Source organism: Ruditapes philippinarum, unplaced genomic scaffold (genome assembly GCF_026571515.1).
Source record: "Ruditapes philippinarum isolate M1 unplaced genomic scaffold, ASM2657151v2 ctg7593_1_1_1_1, whole genome shotgun sequence".
NCBI classification, from domain to species: domain Eukaryota; kingdom Metazoa; phylum Mollusca; class Bivalvia; order Venerida; family Veneridae; genus Ruditapes; species Ruditapes philippinarum.
In genome coordinates, this window is record NW_026865448.1 from 38,487 (window position 1) to 59,901 (window position 21,415).

The following is a 21,415-nucleotide window of genomic DNA, read 5'->3' on the forward strand; positions in this document are numbered from 1 at the left end:
TGCCAGTACTAATCTAAATTTCTAAAATGTCAAATTTGAAATCAAATTTCAGATAAACAAATTTAAAGACTGCCCTTTTGAGACTCCGCAAAAAAAAAATAGACTTGGACATTTCGAGAACCCTCTCTCGAAGTTTAAAGTAGTTTCAAAGAAAAGCTACAATAATTTTTAAAGCTTATGTAATTAGTCATAATAAAACTAACAAAAGGATAACAAAAACTGAATATATTTTTAACTTTAATGTCAAAAAGTTTACAAAAATACTAACCATCAACCCAAAGCTAGTACATGTATATTAAACTTTTTCATTAATTGTAACAAGACAAATTAAATAATTATCAGACAATGTACTTGTAGTACTGTGCACTATGCCCATACTGACCACTCTATTATTTTATGATATTACACACTGTGAAACAATACTATATTTACCAGGATCAGATAAAATAAAAGCCTCTTGAAAAGATTCATTTTATACTGTACAGAATGGGAAGTTATTAATTTAAAGAGAACATTTTGATATTGAAAAAGATCTATAATACATATAATAATATGTTTAACTGATAACCTCAAAGTGAAATCTCCGATATGGCTATGAGATCTCTAATTTAACTATAACCTCAAAATGAGATATCTGATAAGGCTATTACCTCAAAATAAGATCTCTCATTTTTGCTTTAATAAAAATAATATCTCTAGATTAACTATAAAAAAACCTCAAAATGACATATGTGATATGGATATATTACCTCCAAACAAGTTCTCAAATATGGCTTTAACCCCAAAATGAGACTTACTTAATCTTAAATGCACTGCCATGGAAATTAAATTCAAAATAAAACCTTGAAACCACTGGGACCTCATTAATATCAGACACTGACTAAAAAATTTGCCAAAGAAACATTTTATCAAAATTGAACATATTTATGATTTAGCCTTGTTTTTATAACAGCTTTGATTTAATACATATTGTATTATATTTAGCGCATCAATCCTAGTATCACATGTACAAGTTGCACTGTACTACACAAAAATATTTTTCATTTGATTATAAATGAATAATGACTGTTATTTTCAACAATTTTTCACTGTTTAATAGAATACAGTAACATACATGTGCAAAAATTAGTATGTCAACAGAAAATAACAAAGCAGTACATAAGTGTTGTTCATTATCAATAAATTTGCATAGCATGTAGGAATAAATACATAATCTCATGTAAATCAGAAACAATTAACAAATAATATGTGTTTAAGATAAATTACACAATATGACTTTGATTGCACGATCAAAAGTGCATGTAAATGTCCCTTACAAAGTATGACACTTTAAACACCCTCAAAAGTTATATTTACAAGTAAATTGTTTCTGAAAAAAAAAATGAAAAAATATCACATTTACATTACACCATCCCATCCACTGAGGCACACCTCCCTAACAGTTAATAAAGAGACTTCACGTCCCCATCCCAAATTGAGCATAATTTATATCTTTAAACACAAATATTTATTTTATCATGTTTAATCCCAGAACATTTACTTGACCATGTATACAAAACTATCATATTTACATGCCTAACATGTTGATAAAGAATACATTTCCATTTCTTGAAATGAAGAACAAAAATTTGTTTGAGCATTATCTTTTGCTGAACGCCAACTTCCTGTTGTTTTGTATCCAACAAACCAAATATGATAAGATCTTACAAAAGAAATATCCAATTTACAGTTTTTATTTGCATTTTCTACTTTTTATTTACATCTTTCAATCCTATCCAAATCACAAACATACGGAAATCAATTTGTCAAAAGTAGAAAAATAAAAGCCAAATAAGAATGACTTAAAGGGGTAAAATGCAAATATTACAGCACTTCTATTTTACATACCCATGATATGTACTTCACACACTTACACACACATGTCGGGACAAGGGACTACAAACAATTCTAATATTCAGAGTGAAAAGCACATATTTTAAAACATTTCAAAAAGCACTTATTTCAACACTATTTTTATTATATTCACATGTTATGGAACAATTTTTTGGAATGCTTATGATTTAATAACAATTTTATTGAAGAAAACAAATGTGTCAAACACATAGCTCCAAGTCAAAAGTTGATGTATAATTTTACAATGAGTCTTTAAATATTTAAATTTTTGGGTATTTTTATAATATAAAAGGACTAAGCAGGTTTTCTTGATTTGAAAAAAAAAATGTGATACATATTAATTACAACAATGCTTAAAAGAAGATACATTTTAACATTGTACATTTTAGCTGTTTTCTTATATAATTTCTTTTCAGTAAATTAGATTAACATAATTTATGCAAGAGTTACGAAAGTAGGGGCAGTTGCGACACCACAGTTGTTGTCTTTCTGTGACATGAGAACATATCCGTCATTTCCCCAGTACGTCGACCATGAATTCTTGATGAGCCAGTATTTCTGACCACCCATTTCCCCGTAGCCGACCGCTAACACTGCATGGTCCAACTGATCTGGCTTGCTTCCTGAAAAAAATAACAAGAACTATCAGTAGGACAGCATGCTCGACTATTTTCAAGAGCCTGGATAATGTAAAATTTTCTAAAAGGGCCGTAATTCTTTCAAAATCCAAGTTAGAGTTTTGGGACTTTAATAGTGACCTCCTAATATGCTGTAAAATAAGTGTGGGATGTTTTAACCCATTCCCTTTTGTATATCTGGAGAAACGAACCTGCACACAAAAATGTAACAGAAGTATGACAGCTGTATTTATCTATAGGCAAGTACAGCAGCTCTTCCTATTCTTTGAACAGTCGAGCTTAAAAAGTTTTATGTAATTAAAATTAATTTTCTGACAGTGATAATCATTTTTCTTTCATAAAAAAACCCTTGAATCTTTTATAATTCTTTGAGTCAGCCCTACTCTATAATATATTTTTTTCATTTGAAGCATCTTGGACATTCTAAAACATTGTTTTACTATACATTTAAATGAGCCAGTCCTAATTACCTCCTGAAAGTAAATTGGAAAATGAAATTGTTATTGAAAACACCTGCAATTATCTTTGATTTTAATGTACCCAAGAAGCAGATTCTCATAAATATTTACAAAATGACAATTTTAAACTAGCTTTTCATTTTCTATATACAATTGGAGGCTGGTTTCTGTCTTAGGTTCTAGTGTTTAGACAAAATTTTAATGTTTTAATGAAAATTTGGAAATAGATCAACCAACTATATGGAGCCAGGTAAGACAGCACAGATGAAGTTTCTGTCCAGTAAATACTCAAAAATTTCTGTTTTAGCATAAATCCAGTAACTTTTATATGCAATAACTTTACAGATTTCAAAACTTACCACATTCTGGCTCAAAGTAAACACCGTCAGCATAAAACGACAGGGACTTATGGGAGGCATCAATGGCAACTGAGACTGGTCCCTTGCTGGCAATGGCAAAGGTCAAGGCCTCCTGGTCATAAGCTGTGACATTTGTGTAACCAGTCAATTTCACCATACTCGGAGCTTTGTCGTCATGGCAGTAACCGTCCTATGAATAGAAATACAAATATAATCTTTACTATTTATAGCACACACAATTATGACATCAATAATGATATCAAACATGGTTATGGTAAAACATGGTTATGGTAAATATTGGCTATGCTAAAACATGGTTATGGTAAAGGCGCAATTTCTTTACTTATTAAATTTTGTGACAAGAAATATGTTGAAAATGTCATAAAATGAAGACAAAATATGTTGAAAATATTAGAAAATCAGGAAAAGTCATATATATGTACCTGAGCCAAATACTGGCCATAAATTTCTTCAGTTGTGAGACCACCAGTCTTCATTACATACATGTATGATCTGAAAACATAATATCAAACTTTCATGTGTGTGTATTTGAGTTTATTTGAGCCACGCCATGACAAAACCAACATAATGGGTTTGTGACCAGCATGGATCCAGACCAGCCTGCGCATCCGGGCAGTCTGATCAAGATCCATGCTTTTCGCTATCAGTTTCTCTACTTGTTATAGGGTTTGTAAGCAAACAGTATGATGTGCAGATGCGCACGCTGGTCTGGATCCATGCTGGTCGCAAACCCATTATGTTGGTTTTGCCATGGCATGGCTCATTTATACTCCCCACTGGTTGCCCATATGGGCAAGTCCTCCAGAAGAGTGTTATTCATTTTATATTTTGGAGGATAGTGCAAAATAAAGATACAGAAAGATGCCCTAATTCCAGAAGCTTCTCCTGGTTCTTTCATGGGCCAAGTGTTTAAGCAATAATAAACGTTTGTTTTAATATTTTCTATGTTTTTTTTTGGGGGGGGGGGGGGGTGGGGGTGTGAATTTTAATATATTAATGTACAAAATGATTTTTGTGTGCGGGTCACCAAATGGCCGTATAGGTCAGATGACCGCCGAAAAGAAGTGACCATTACTACAGGTTTGACTGTATCAAATTGTAAAAAAGTAGCAAATTTGGATATTATTTGTGTCCTATAAAGATCTATTTAAAAGTCAGTGAGACCAGAAAAATCAATGATATTATCAATTCTTCTCCATCTAAGTAAAAATTGATTAAGATTTATATGGATTGAATACACTGTGATCCTTAACATCAAAAATAAGCCCAGTATATTCTTAAAACTAAAATGACAGGCGTATTTTTTAGAAAAATGTGGTCCATATTGTTTTCAAAATGAGTGGACTAACAAATATCAGATCAGATATCCATAGTGATTTAACTAACCTGAAATCTTCCCCACCATCACATCCGTTATTTCCCTCACCCCAAGAGCAATCTATCAACTGTTGCTGAGAAAACCTTTTTCGTTCACCGTACTTGACAAAATAAGCACCTTCTATAGCACCAACTGTTCCAAAACTCCAGCATGATCCACACACACCCTGGTCCTTTACCTGAGTTACAGCACCTGGGAGCAACAAGACAACAAGTTTTTAACTTTCACAGCATTTATATTAAAGCATTTTGCCTTAAGAAATAGAGAAATGGATTAACCTTATTTAAGTTACTGTCAATTAAAAGTTAAAGGAATTTCTGAAATCAGATCAGATGTTCATTTTATCTAAAGTGTGCAGATGGTGATATAAAGTTTTGTCCAAATACCAAGGCAGATACCCTCTCTAGTCTCTAGTATACAATATGTGATTAAAAGTACAGATGTATACATGTACCCTTTGTTGGTACATGCAATTTAAACCAAATTGAAAAATTCTAACATAATCATAATTATAAAAGCATAAATATGGTAAAATAATACAATAGGCTGAACATTTACCAATGGTTCTCCAGTCAATAGACTCTGGTACATCCCTAGGGTTGATGGTAGATTTATCAAACACCTGTGCACCATGGTCTCCGGCTGTATGTCGGTACCCATTACGTAGCTTCAGCTCCCTTTGACTTTTATCTGACAGATGATTTAGAGCCAGTCTGTACGTCAAACCTTGTCTGTTCTTAGAATGCACATATCTAAAAATAGAAAATTTCCAAATATATTATAACTATTAACTGCCAAAATATTTGAGTTTGGTAGGATTCACCTGACCTCCCAGGTACCTCAGTGTCTGTTGTCTTTAGTTGGACTTTTAGTCACACAAATATTAAAAGTGTTTCGCCTCTACACTGTACAGAAAGGGGGAGGAACCCTAAAGTCCCTGCATGAAAGGCATTTGGATAATATCACTTATCAAGCACATAAAAGATGATTAAAGGGACATAACTGAGGCCAAAAAGTGTTAAAACATAAAATTTGAATTAATTTTCTTACTTAGATCAGCTGAGGCACTCAATACAGAAAAATATGCAATGATAAGTAATAAGCATACTCAAAAGAAAAAAATTAAATTATATTTTTGTGCTATTCTTAGCCCAATTTTGGGAGTTCAAAAAGCATTGTAACGCTTTTCAATTTTGATCATTTTTCACAATTAGAATATTTATTCTAGAAAAACATAGTAAGCAAATGATCTGAAGATTGGCACACAAGTTATTGCTCTAGACCTACATCAAATGGAACATTAATCTCGAAAAAAATACTTTCAGTCCATTTCAAGTAAAGCGGAGTCCCTTTAATATACTTTCCTAATATTAGGATTTTATTCCCATATGGTGAGTCATAAGTGATCAGCAATCTTTAACATTTCATCAACTAGGCCCCTTCAATCCAAATTAAAACTTAAAATATGTAACACATGTATTATAAATATCATGAACCTGTGTCAGCCAGCATGTTGTCAAAGTGTATAAAGCTTTATTTATAATTATATCTGCCTCAAAAATTGTTATAGGAATTTTGAAAAAAAAAATACTTCCAAAATACATGTATAAGAATGAAAATGGGTATATTTTTCCTTAAGATGGAATGACTCATGTAAGAAGTCATTACTAAACAGTTAAAAGCCTACTTAAAATGGCAGCATAATATTCTGTTCCGCAACTTTTTTTGTTGCGGATAATGACCTTTATTCATATGTGATAAATAACAGAGACATTCTATGTTTCAACTTTATTTCGGGAATCAGCTGTAAGATTATGGAATTGAATTATGTATTGATTATGGAAGCAGCATTATTTGTTTTTAAATAGATATAGCTTTATACAAAGAAGTCAAATAATAAGGATCCATGCAATTTTCAATTCTTAAATTTGTAAATTGTGTGTAACTAATATGACATAAATGTACAGCATACAAAGATATTCAGAGATAGGTTGTGATAGAAGACCAGTCCTTCTTTTTATTATGTTGTGTTTTATCAGAGTGTCTTTTAAAATCTGTTTATGTCACAGATTAAAACATGGCCACTTAAAACATGGCCATAAACAAATTTATGTCACTGATATTTATGTCAGATATCATTTTACTCTAGATCAGTCCAAACAAGATAACAATAAACTTTAAACAAACACAGTCATGTGATAAAGCTTTACACATTTCAATTGACTTTAAGTCACAAGTTCTCAAAAAAAACACCTTAAAACAGGACATCAAATGAAGAGAGTAGTGTTGAATAACATGCTTTAATCATTTGATCAATTTCACCTACACAACATCATATCAACCAATCATCAAGGACATACAGACGGACAGATGTTTAATGTAGAACATATATCACCATCTTGATAGTGTAAATGATAAAGACAGGCAAAGTTCACACACTGTCACTGTCATACTAAACAGACACTTGAGAAAGTCCAGATTTAAGTATCAAATCCAAGTTCATAAGTATATACTGTCAAGTGAATGTATGACTATTATAAAGTCATAAGTCAATGGCTCATTTGTTTGTTGTGTTTTTATATGCAAATTCTTACATGTTTTTTCCCTTATCATGGTTGTACATTCATCTAACCGGGTATCCTGGTTAACTAACAATTTTTTAGTGACCAATTACTAATGCCTTGTGATTTCAAATATAAGAGGTGGGAAAACAAATAACCATTTTAAGACTCGATGTCAAAAAAAAAATTTGGCTCAGTCATAATTTTACTCATTAGAACAATCACTAGGGAAAATTAAAAATTTTCTTTTCAGATGCACAATACATCCTTAATGTTAAATGTGCCTTTAATTTCCTTATATTTCTTTAAATAACCTTGACAAGTAACGAGTTTTAGAATCATCAATTTTTAATTTGAAAAAGTCACGATTAAAAAATGTAATTAGTCAGCTAACAACATTAAGTCTGGCCTAATTGTAAGAATGTGCAGACTGGTCTAGACTGTAACCATTTTGCCATCCAGCATTTTAAGAGTTCTTTAAAGTATCACCATTCCAAATTCATTCTTATGTCTTAAAAAAAGCATTTTAAACTTTTAATTAATACTATTATTTAAAAGGAAAAGAAAAATGAGCCGCCTCATGACAAAACCAACATTGTGGGTTTGCGACCAGCATGGATCCAGACCAGCCTGCGCATCTGCGCAGTCTGATCAGGATCCATGCTGTTCGCTATCAGTTTCTCTACTTGTAATAGAGTTGGTAAGCGAACAGCATCGATCCTGATCAGACTGCACAGATGCGCAGGCTGGTCTGGATCCATGCTGGTCACAAACCCATTATGTTGGTTTTGTCATGACACAGCTCAAATGACGTTTAGCCTGCTGGCTGTGACTGAGGCTACAAATTCAACCTGTGCAGACCACATCAATGCTGTTTGATCATGGTCTGTACTGTTCAATACAAGGATTTTTTTTGGCTTATTTTATAGCCGTTATTGGATCATATTCCTAACTGAAAATAGTACACTATTTTCCCAATTCACAGGAAAAAATTCCCAATTGAAAGTTAAATAATTAAAATATTGAGTAAAAATTCTAAAATCTTTGCAAATAAGGGCTTCTGCTTAAATGTTTGAAGATGCCATCCTAGACAGTAATTGTTTGCATCTATTTAATCACTGCAAAATTTCAGTCATGCATTTTTCCTAAATTTTTAACAAAACACCGCTGAAATTCCCAATTCAATGGGTATGGGTCGTGTTCCCAAAATCCTGGAAAAATTCCTGTAATACTCACTCAGTACAGATTTTGAAACTTTCCCTAAAAATGATCATTGGTTTTGTCCAGATTGAAAGATAGACGATTCCATTTAAGATATCAAGTGCAGTGAGGGTTAAATCATTACATGGATGCACCTCATAAACTGTTGAAATATTTTCCTTTAGTTTATATTTTAAAAATAAACAATTTGTCTGCTTAACTGAAGGCATCAGCTATATAACTTATGATTCAATGTTCAAGGGTATCGTAAGTTCATATCATCTACTTAAGTGCATAAAAAATATTTAACATTTGACAAACGCGACAAGAGATAATATGTAACTTACACCATCTGCCTACAAGTAGATAGTGTAAATAAACATCAGTAATTGCATGTTTGTACTGCAGTAGTCTTCTGTACACTACAGTGACAAGTGTTAAATTCAAGGGTCCTTGAGACATCATGTGATAATTATATTATGTATCAAATTTCACTGTTTTATACATGTACTAATAATATGAACATCTTAAGGGAAGGTTGTTTTCCCTCCACATTTCTCGTATACAATAGACCAAGAAACTGTAATAAATTGCAATTTTTTATCTTTTTAATCAAGAATATCAATTTAACTGGAAAATATGATATACATTAAGAATTTAAGATGATTTATATAAATAAAACTAACTAAATACATCATGATTGTATCATATTTTTAAAGTACATTAGTTTATACAAATTTATTTAAGTTCAATTGTGTTGGAAGCTTATTGAAACACTCCCGAATCCGTTCCTGGTACCAACCAATACTAAGCAAAGAATGTAAAGTTTCTAGCTCAAGGAAACAACGGCTTGCCCCTGACAGGGTTTGAACACAGGCGGTCAGCAATCCCTAGATTACTTGTCTGATGCAGTAACCACTCGGCCACGCCGCTACTCAAAGTACATTGATGACTTATTTATAAATATTACCTGACATTCTGTCTGAAGTTATGTAATCTCTGAGCATGCTCTTTGTCATGAGCATAGACTGGTTTATGTGTGATCTTAAACTGCTCAAACATCGTGACAATATGGTCGTCATGGTGAGGGTCCACATGGTGATTCATAAACTCACCCATAGGGTTATTGAGAACTCTGTGCACCGAATCACCAGGTCCTGGGAAATCTCCGCATGTTAGGTCTGTAATAATTCAAAAGTTTGTTTTTTTAAATCAATCAAAAAATTCAAAGGAAAATCTAGTTTTTGGTCAATAAATGAAATAAATCTACCAATATTTCTAGGAAACCTAAACACAAGTGTCTAGATGAAAAAAAATTCCTCTTGTTCTGTTCACAACTAAATATTACTGCAAAAAACGCATTAATCATTTACAAATATAATAATGTTGAACCTTTATTGAAATTTTAGGGTTATACAAACAAAAATTACATGCATTAAAGCTACATGCCTCCAGAGGAGTCAAAATATTTCAAGCAAATCAAACTTAAGAAAATGTACTATTTATACTATATAATGATTTACATGTTATGTGTGATTAATTACTAACTTAGCCATATACATAACCATTACTTTCTACAAACCCCTTAAGGGCTATTTTGGTATATTTTGATGTGGGTTGTGAGTGCTGTTTGCAGTGTGTAAATTACTTTCTTTGTTTACATCACAGTATTTTACTTTTAAATACATTTTCAAAATTTTCATGAAAATTATCAGGAATCTGGAGACATGTTGCTTTAACACAATCATACAATGTTTGACTATTGCCTCAGACACCTGGTTTATTTTTCTGCACTGTTTGATAAGTATGAGAACTATAGGAGTTAACATTTTCCAAATTTTTCTTCCACAGACTTGAACAATACATGTGAGCTGAAGAATTTCTTTAATGGACTTGTCCAAATCCATTTTAAAACAGTCCATTTTTAATTTTAGGGGTTTCACAATAGAATTTTGAAGACTGGTTTGCCAAAAGGATAAAGACTGGTCCAGGTGCATATCTGTTCAGTCAAACCAGTCTGTTCAACAGCAGCAAATGCTAGGTAGTTTCAAAGGTAAAATTACCGAAATACTTACTTGCTGGTGTTTCAAAGGTGGTTTCTGGTATAGGAGATTTGTTATACTGGGAGTAATCAATGATGTATTTATCGTAATGTGAACCAAGTAGTGAATCAAAGCCCATCATCTCGTAACGCACTGGAAAATTAGTCTCTGGGGTGACCCACATTGTATATGTGTTTGTCTTGTGGTTTTCTTTGTCCACCATTCTCCAAACATCGCAAGATTTGCCATCAATTATCTGCTGCTCAGGTTCTTTCTAAAATATTATCATAAAAACAGTCAATTAGGTTAAATACGAGAGTAAAGAACAATGTTTTTACAGTTAGCAATGTTTAAACCATACCAAACCATATTGGACCACTGGAAAGACTGGATCAATAAGGGACAGGGCAAAAACCTTGGGGAGGTGGGGGGGGGGAAGAAAGAGAGCACTTAAGGTGGTGAAAGTTATCAAATTAATTTATTATTAAGACATACTAGTTTTTTTTTTCCATCCTTACTCATGTGTACACTGCATTAGCAAGTGGCAGGAAATTTAAAGTAATTGTAAAGTTGTTTCATTACCTCCTTTTTTTCAAAGGTCAAGGACATTTTACATTTTACCATAATCTCTCCAATCAGTGTTCCTGCATAATTAAGGAAACATAAATGTATGGCTATGGTATTACAATGCCTATCTTAGTAATAGAAGGTTTCATTATCACAGATGACAAATAATACAAAGAAATTTTATTTCCTTCTTAAAAACAAGTTAATTCACATGACCTCACTCAGTAGACTTTTTTTTAAAAAAGCGGTAAAAGGAAAATGTGTAAATATGTACATTCTATTTAGATGTATGTATCAGTACAAAATCAATTCAGTTAACTTTGAGTATAAAGTCACTCTTAAAATAAAGGACACAAATTTTTTTTACAGATAAAGGTTTTTATATTGCACTGTTATTGTATGGATGAGAGGCTACCACAAGCTATTGCAGCTTTCATTTCAATTCCTTCTTGTTTTATTGTGTACATCATCAACATGCATATATACTTTTAAATAAATTTGCTTAAAACTTAAATGTTGACTTTTTTGACAAGTTTTTTTGTAATATGTCAATCAAACAGAATGGAGTGCAGTCACAAGGCATTTGGAAGCTCAGGTAGGCTTGATTTTATAAGGGTAGACATGGCAGGCCATTATTGTCACTTCCACAATAATCATTCTGGTTGTACAAGCTAGCACTGCCACTTCATTACTGCCACTATCATTTGGTTGTGCAAGGGTGGCATAGACAAGTCAGTACTGCCACTTTATTATTGTCGCAATTATTTGTCTATATATGGGTGGCATAGACAAGTTATTACCGCCACTTCATTAGTGCCGTTATTTTTAAGGGTGGCATAGACAATATATTACTGCCACTTAATTACTGCCGTTATCATTTGGCTGTATAAGGGTGTTACTTACAAGTCATTTTTAAAAGTTAAAAAAATAATGTGGTCTTTATTTCAGGGTGGTCCTTAACACAAGTTAAATGTAGCTTATATTTAAAGTGAAAGAAAAGGGGGAAGTAAATGTGTTTTGATATCTGACAATAATTAAAAGATTTTAAAGGATTCAAATTTTTTAATATGTTCTAATTTTTTAACTTTTTGCAGGGACTACATTTTTTTCAGCAATTCCATGTACAATGATTATTTTCTTTAACAAGAGCTGTCACAGGAGACAGCCAAGCTCGCCTAATAAAATACTGGACGCAGTAAGGAGGACAAAACTATGAAAGAATAATCATTTATGTATAATTATGTATTTAGTTATAGTAAAAAAATAACATTTGTTAAAATAAATTCCAAGATCAAGGGAAATAATTCTAGAAATAGTCACGCTAGAGTTATGAACCTTGTCACACAACATGTATGTAATGATAAGAAGTATATATTTGAAGTTTGAAGTAGATACCTTAAAAAGTAACAAAGTTATAATATTTCATAAAGAAAATCCTAAGTTCAAAGAGAGATAAATCTGTAAAAATTACTTCAAGAGTTATGAACATTGTCACATAAAATATAATTGATTATAAGGAATAAGTATTTGAAGTTTGAGGTAGATACCTTTAAAACTAAAAAAAGTTACAGTAAAAAATAACATTTTTCTAGTAAAAAAAAATCTAAGTTGATGGGTAGATAATTCTTGCAATATTGGTGCCAGAGTTATGAACCTTGTCACATAAGATATGGATGATGATAAGGTACATTTATTTGAAGTATGAAAGTGATCCCTTTAGAAAAAAAAAAATAAGTTACAGTAAAAAATAATATTTTTTAATGAAAATTCTAAGTTCAAGGGGAGATAAATCTGAAAATATTGGTGCTAAAGTTATGATCCTTGTCACATAAGATGGGGATGATGATATGGTACATATATTTGAAGTATGAGGTTGATACCTTAAGAAATAAAGAAGTAACAGTAAAAAATAGTATTTTTTAAGGAAAATTCTAAGTTCAAGGGGAGATAAATCTGAAAATATTGGTGCTAGAGTTACCTTGTCACATAAGATGTGGTTGATGATAATGAACATATATTTGAAGTTTGAAGATGATACCTTAAGAAATGACAAAGTTATAGTGAAAAATATTTTACTGCACCAAAACTTTAATCTAAAATCTGGACGCGGACGCCGACGCCGGGGCGAGTAGGATAGCTCTCCATATACTTTGTATAGTCGAGCTAAAAATCAACCACCAGTATTTGATCTTACTAATAGTAACAAGCATTTGATAGTATTGCGGGCAATACAGTAGTCCCCTACCGGTCCCTCAAAAAGTTCTTTAATTGTCATAGTCACTCCTGTGTATTGCCATTTATAATGAATTTGAGGATGAAGTCTGTATTTGAAAATATCAACCACAAAACATAATAAAATAAGTTTGTCTATATCACAGTAATGTGTTAAGTTTCCATGCTTAGTAAGGAAATTATGTTTATACAACCTTGTCATATTATTACGATGTGGGATTTTAAAGTAAATCCTATAAGGAATGAAGAAGTTGGAGTGAAAATACCAGTTTCTCGAAAAAAATCTAAGTTCAAGGGGGACATAATTCTGGAAATAGTCTTGCTAGAGTATTTAACCTTCTCAAAAATGTCGAGTGATAATAAGAAACATATATATGAAGTTTGAAGTAGATACATTAGGAAATAAAGAAGTTATTTAAAAAAGACAACATTTTTTCCCCTAAAAAATCTAAGTTCAAGGGAGGTAATACTGATATTTTTTGTGCTAGAGTTATAAACCTTGTCACATATGATGTGGTTGATGACCAGAAACTTATATTTAAAGTTTGAAGTAAACACCTTAAGAAATAAAGAACATATAGTGAAAAAGCTGAAAAATTTAAATCAGAAATCTTGAAATTCAGGCTATTTGTTGCCATAGCAACCAGAATTTTCAACATAGGAAGAAAAGAAAAAGATGTGCATAATCTCCAGACTGCCATCTACCCATATTTCAAGTTTCATAAAAATATTTTCAGTACTTTTTGAGTTATCACTGGATCCAGTTTATGTGTTAAATTTGCCATATTTTTAGACTATTTGTTGCCATAGCAACCAGAATTTTCAACATAGGAAGAAAAAAAAAAGACGTGCATAATCTCCATACTGCCATCTATCCATATATCAAGTTTCATAAAAATATTTTCAGTACTTTTTGCGTTATCGCGGGATCCAGTTTTGTGGACGGACGGACTGACGGACTGACATACGGGCGGACAGACGGACAGACGGACGGAGGGTAAACCTAAAGTCCCCTCCGGTTAAACCGGTAGGGGACTAATAAAATACCTGGTATTATAGTATAATACCAGGTATTTTATATGAGATTTAATTTTTTTACTTCCCTGTATTAAATAGTTTTCAAAAAGGTGAGCAGGAAGATATGGGGTAATGCTAATGTATTTTTGAAACACAACAAGGACGTAAAATCACTTTAACAATTGAAAATGATAGTACATGTACATGTACCTATAAATTTATTGGTAAAATGATAAATTCAGGCATGATTTTTTTTGTTACATATTTATCCGCATTGTGTATTATTATAACAGGCAAAAACAAGTTTTTTTAAGTTGGGTTTCTGATGAAACTGACAATCTCAAAGTCATATTTTAATTGTTAATTTTTAATTGGCACAGAAAGATCACTGGTACAAAATGGACATGCCTCTGCACATGGCTTAAACAAATGACCTTAATGTTAGCTGAATTTTTTCAATTGGATATACATGTATTCCTCCACAAGAAATTTTTCAACATTTCTGTCAAGACTCCAACCTACATAGACAATTTTTGAAGCCATTCGACCATGAAAGTACATACAGTCTACACTCGTTATCTCGACTATCGAGAAAAGGGGTGTCAAGATAATGATAGTTGACCGTACAAAAAAATATTGGTATACTGTAAGAAAATATATTTCTGTCGGTAGTATATTTTCTGTAAGTTAACCAAACCTGTTTATAATACAAATTTTATAACTTAACATATTTTTTTGCGGGAAAAATAAATTCTGTATCATCACACCTAAGATAGCCCTGAACTTTTGTCATTATACATGTATATTACTGGTTTATCCCATGAATGTTCAATGGCTTGCTGATAATGCTTATGATTAAATGCTGCTTTAATTAATTAAACATATTCAGCCAGGATCATCTACATGTATTATCTTTTACATTGCTCTCCCGAGGAATCTGGCTATTTCCAAACTTTTAAAGATAATGCTAACAAAATTTAATTACCTGAAATCCAGTAAGATCTGGGAGTGTGACCTGTATGTCTACGGGGGCCTCAGAGAATCCTGGCATATTGAAACAGCTCATCAAGTTTCGAACTTTGTATGTTGACAGTGGGGCAACTTTATAACCCTCCCCATACTGACCAAGGTCTGCTCTTTGTATAGTCATGACCATACCTAGAAATAAACCATATGATTACAAATAATCAAATCATTATCCTATTTTTTTTTCTCATTTTCTTCCCACATTTATATATATTTAGCACTTGTCAAGGATAAAATGATATTAGACTAACACACACCTATTTTCTGTATGTAACTAATTTACTTATATGTATCAACTGGCATTGACTGGAAAATTTGATGAGCAACAGTCTATACCAGTAAAATTCATATAATTGGTAATCATAATATGTTGAGCAACACAATCATAATTATAGTACATGTACAAGAAAATAAATCATCCTATTCAGAAAAGAAAACCTCAGTCTGCTTTGTTCTTAATTTATCACAATCACGTAAGGCAACTAAACTTTTCAACTAGTTTACCAGTATTTCAATGATCATGTCTGTAATATATTTGATGCTGGATGGTTTAATATTAAAACAGCTCTCTGTCGTCTACATCTATCAAGTTAACATTTAAAACTTACTCAGATGGTGCAGGAGCAGATTTTAAAAAGTTAAACATCAGTTAAATTCAGAGTGGGAAAATCAGTTGTCCATATTTCCCAGGTTGTCCCACAACCTGTACAGACAAGTGACATTTTGTTTTTATAATTTACTTTAAGAATATCATACAGGCAAGTAAGGAAAGGTTTCAGATAAAATAGACAAGTACTTGTAAGTCAAAATCAGATTTTGCCTGCCCTGCATTTTACACTAAAATATCATGCATACCTCCATAGTAGTCAATCCTACTCCTTTTCTTTGTTGAGTCATACCAGCTGGAGAAAGGTTCGTTAATTTCTGCATATGGAAGCTGTAGCATACCCTGTACACTGTATACCTCACCCCATACTGGTGGATCTTCTCTCACTTCTACTATGCTAGGCAACCCATAGCATATTCCTAGAGTGAAAAGAATTTTTCAATTATGACATATACATTACTCTTTGTCATATGGTGATTTTTGTAAGCGATATGTAAATGGTGGTGAATATCACTATTAGTGTTCAGTCATTAAACTTCATGATTTAAAGTATTTGGGGACTGGGAGCTTATTATTCTCATTAAATACATAAGTATTATTGTTAAATTATCTGCTATTGATATCGAAAGTTTGCCGCTGATGTTTTGTATTGTATTAATATTATACATCGAAATATAATATGCAGAAATAATATGAGATAATGACGTAAAGTTTGCAAATTAAATTTAACTGTGATGTATATAAGTGGGGATCAAGAAGGGGAGCAACTCATATAACCCCAAGTCACAAGTGTCTGTGGACATATCGAGAAAATCAACTAGATCTAATCGGTTAAACTAACTGAGACATGTGAACTGGGCTATACTTAAGGATGCCAAAACTGTGGAACAGTATTCTTACTGGGGCCTAATATAAAATATATCATGTCCATGTTTTTATTTATTAAATTTCCATGTGGCAGAGATTGCCTAGGTGTGAAACTATCAGGTTTATTGTTCAAATTTGCGCATTTATTGTATTTTGTAATGAGATTAAATATGTATGAATCAGAGCTGCATCAGTACTAAGGGTGTAGTACTTAAGTACCAGTACCAGTACTTGGCAAATTATGCAGTACCATTACCAGTACCAGTACTAGATTTTAGCTCGGTACTGCAGTACCAGTACTTTTTTTGGTGAAGTAATTAAGTATCAGTACCATTACTTTTATATATTCATCAAAGTTTGAATAAATACATTGTCAAACAAATAATTACAAATATTATTCAGCAAAGAAATAAATCATAATTTACTTTAAAGCTGCATGCCTCCAGATGACCCAAAATATTTCAAGAAAATTAAACTTGGAAAAAAATTACTTAAACTTTGAGAAAAGTAAACAAATTAAAGATTCAAGTGATAGTTTATTTCTAATGTGCAATTAATGACTGTATTTTGTAGTATTTATCACCATATTTCTACTGCGTTACTAACGCAGTAGGGGCTATTTATGCATGATTTGACCTCTTTTTGGTAATTAACGTGGATTTTAAGTGCTGATTGTAATGTGTCAAATACTATCTTTGTTCGTTTAACAATATTTTACCTTTAAATACGTTTTCAAAATTTTCATGAAAATTAGTATGAATCTGGAGGCGTGCTGCTTTAAAGTTAACATAACATATTTACAACTATATAGTTTTAACATACTTTTTATAAACAATATTTACAACATATTAATTAATGTCATATCTAATTGTTTAGTAACCAGTCAACTGTATAAATACAATGCAAACATCTTTATTTAAAACACAACAGTCTTTTGTTGCCTTTCACACCTTCAAACTGTTCAATTTAAATCAAAGTAAATAACAACTTTTTATGGTGCTAACAACATCACTTTTTTCACTTGAAATGGGATTTTTTAGAATAGAAGAAATTAATTAGTGTTTATTTTGCTCTTTTACTAGTAAATACAAAGTAATAAAATATTTAAATAATGATATTTTAGGGTAAAGAGTTACTGAGTCTGTTTATCTTAATTTAATTTTTTACTTAAAGTCTTTGGTGCTTTTTATGATGAATACTATGTTAACATTTGAAGGAATATTGCAGCAAATTATCTTTAGATTTGATAACTTACCTTTTCACAAAAATAAAATATAGTTAATGTAATTTACAGCTTTATTTTATGACAAAAATTGATGTTATTTTTAATTTTAATCAAAAATAAAAGTACTGGGTAATGCAGTAGCAGTACCACTTTTTAAGACAGTAATGCAGTACCAGTACCAGTAGTAGCAAAATTTTGTAAGAGTAATTCAGTATCAGTACCAGTACTTGCAAAATTGCTGCAGTACGTACTGCAGTACCAGTACCAGTACCAGTAATGCAGCTCTGGTATGAATACATAAGAATAAACAACAAACCACAATTAACGATAATAAACAAATCTTATTTACATAGATCTAGGAGTTATTTTTGAAAAAGATCTTAAATTTAGCAAACATATTTCTACTAAGATTAATAAGGCAAATAGTATTTTAGGCCTTATTAACCGGTCTTTTGAATTTTTAGATGAATACACCTTTGTGAAATTGTATACAGCTTTGATTCGTCCTCATGTTGAATTTGCAAATGTTGTGTGGAATCCATATTTTATAAAAGATATATCAAGTCTAGAAAAACTTCAACAAAGAGCAACAAAACTAGTTTCATCATTAAAAGATCTGACATATATTGACCGTCTTAAAAAGCTTAAACTGCCAAGTCTAATACATCGCAGATTAAGAGGGGACATGATTCAGACTTTCAAAATAGTAAAAGGCTTAGATGACTGTGTTTTTGAAATTTTTTTTAGTTATTCGGCATCAACAAGGGGACATAATTTAAAACTAGAAATGCCTCGTAGTAGAACAACTCATTGCCTACATCAGTTTTCAAGACGTGTAATTAAAACATGGAATAATTTGCCAAATAATGTAGTAGACTCAAAAAGTGTTCATGAATTTAAAATAAAACTAGACCAACACTGGACCGGAGACACTCCATATAAAGTTTAAAATGTTTATTGAAAAATTATGCTGTTAAAATTATACAGCAGAGTGAACAGAAATAGATAAAAGTATATATAATTAAACATAGAAGTGGTGAGAGCAATAAGAAGAAGTAGTGAAAGATTGTCAAAAGAAGAGGGGCTTAAAAAGGGCTTGGCCCTTCCATCAGAGCCCAGAATCATCTTACAGGTAACATAAAACTGAAATGAACAATCGATAAAAATAATTAATAACACTAATATAATTACACACACTAAACCGAAATTGAACAGTACAATGAAACAAACCACATATTAAAGTTATAATTCGGTCTTTTTTTATAATTGTTATGCTCTATATCATTTGTATTTTATATAAATTATATATATGGTACGTATCCTCCAAAATATATAAGTGGTACGTAACCTCCAAAAATGGTACGTAACCTTCTGGTATGTATCCTCCGTTAATCAAATGGTGTATGTGTGTTTGTGTGTGTTTGGGTGGGGGAGGGGGGGTTGTAAACGTTTGTCATATATATCATTGACTTTCTAAAAATTTAAACATTTACAGGTTTATCACATTTGTCCATATTCGCATTTTCAGACAAATGTAAATCTATAAAAAAAAGGAAAATGCACTGTCCTTCAATGTCAGAAGGACTCACTGGGACCATCAACGAGCTGCATGAATCTTGCGCGAGGCGAATACTGTGGTAGTGGTAACCCCCTTACAGACGAAAGTGTTCAACATATATTTCAAAACAATACGTAAACTGGAAAATAGCCCATGTGCCATGTCAACAAAGACGCTTCAGTTTTTTTCAAGTTTGATTTTTTGCAGAAGCATGGAAGTCGCAAAAGAACATTGTTCTAATTACCACTTAACAGTTTCGAGTTATTCAGTTAGAAATATTTGAATAATCATATTAAATTGAACAAATTCTCTTACCAAAGAAAGCCAGTGCCGATAAAATTACTCCCGTCTTGCAAGCCGCCATTTTTTGTAATAATTTGATATCACATGACTTACAATTAAGTCACATGAGTCATTACATCGTCACGTGACATCCTGATACCGTAAATCAGCATTTTTTTGTGGTGGTGTTGTTTTTTTCTATTCCGTGAGCGACCTATAAATACTGTTTGCCGACATATTTTACTTCTAGGCAAAACAAATGTAAGGCATGCATGCTAACGAAGAGAAAATAGAAAGTCCAAAAATGTTGCACACTTGGTTTCATCACGGATTTATATCGTATATAAATCCGTGGTTTGATTGAACCCATTTATGGAAACTGGGAAGGACCTGTTATATTCTGTCCCAGATGGACAGTACTGGAAAGTGCAAGCTACTGATCACGCCCCCCTGCCACCGACTAAAGCGGTATTCAAAATTTAAATGCTGAAATTTCTAATTTAGAAACAGGAGCAGACAGAACAGGCCGGGTTAGCTGCTGGGGTTGGCGGCTGATCTGTCGACATAAACTATTTGACAGGGGAAAAGCGCGTGTTTTTGGAGATTTGGCCAGGAATTTGTGCATGTGAAAAAAATGTAATAGACGTGGGCAATTTATTTCTTATAATTAATTTGTCTTTACTACTATTCGAGTTTTATTTCTCTACATTGGTGAAATTGAAATAAAGAATATATATGCACATGTGAATTGGATCTCACCAATTTTCTGCAGTACTAGTACTAGCTGTAGTGTCTGAAATTATTTTTTTATCAACAGTCAATTTACTTGACAAATAATTAACTTATTAGCCGATTTACCAATGTAAATGTGTTATTTGAAATACTGCTTTTTATTCTACAAAAGATAAAAAAACACTTATATTTAATAAGCATTTTATTCTATCAATGAATCTATTAATTTTTTTAGATATTTAAGAAGTAATTACAACTTAAATTTATTAAAGGCAGTCTGAAATATGAAATATTAATGGACCAGCCTACATAACGAGCAATCACGTTATTGGGGGTTCGATTCCGGGGCTGGCCAGCTAAAATTACTAATCAGTCTTTCGGATGTGATTTTCAATATGAGTGTTTAAACACTTGGCACGTTAAAGAACCAGGAGAAACTTATGGAATTGGGTAGTTTTTCTTTAAAGCAGCAGGCCTCCAGATTCATGCAAATTTTCATGAAAATTTGAAAATGTGTTTAAAAGTAACATAACGTGAAGTGAACAAAGAAAGTAATTTACACCTTGCAAACGGCGCTTACAATCTACATAAATTACCAAAAAGAGGTCAAAATATACATAAAAACCTCTTACTGCGTTAGTAACGCAGTAGAATTGAAGTGATTTCTACCGCAATATCAGTCATTAATCGCACATAACATGTAAATAATAAATTAGATATTGAATCTTTTTATTTTTCCTAAGATCTGAATA

General features: G+C 31.8%; 1 protein-coding gene across 1 annotated transcript; it reads right to left on the reverse strand.

Annotated features, from left to right (window-relative positions):
- Nucleotides 1-224: 224 nt before the first annotated feature.
- Nucleotides 225-20,118, reverse strand: LOC132729084 (digestive cysteine proteinase 1-like). The gene is made up of 10 exons (XM_060714826.1): nucleotides 19,965-20,118; nucleotides 16,248-16,418; nucleotides 15,352-15,524; nucleotides 10,584-10,824; nucleotides 9,479-9,689; nucleotides 5,306-5,499; nucleotides 4,756-4,939; nucleotides 3,792-3,861; nucleotides 3,349-3,538; nucleotides 225-2,516 (listed from the first exon to the last, which is right to left on the reverse strand). The coding sequence occupies exons 1-10, from the start codon at nucleotides 20,011-20,013 to the stop codon at nucleotides 2,329-2,331; spliced, it is 1,671 nt and encodes a 556-aa protein (XP_060570809.1). The 5' UTR covers nucleotides 20,014-20,118; the 3' UTR covers nucleotides 225-2,328.
- Between the last annotated feature and the right edge of the window lie 1,297 nt (nucleotides 20,119-21,415).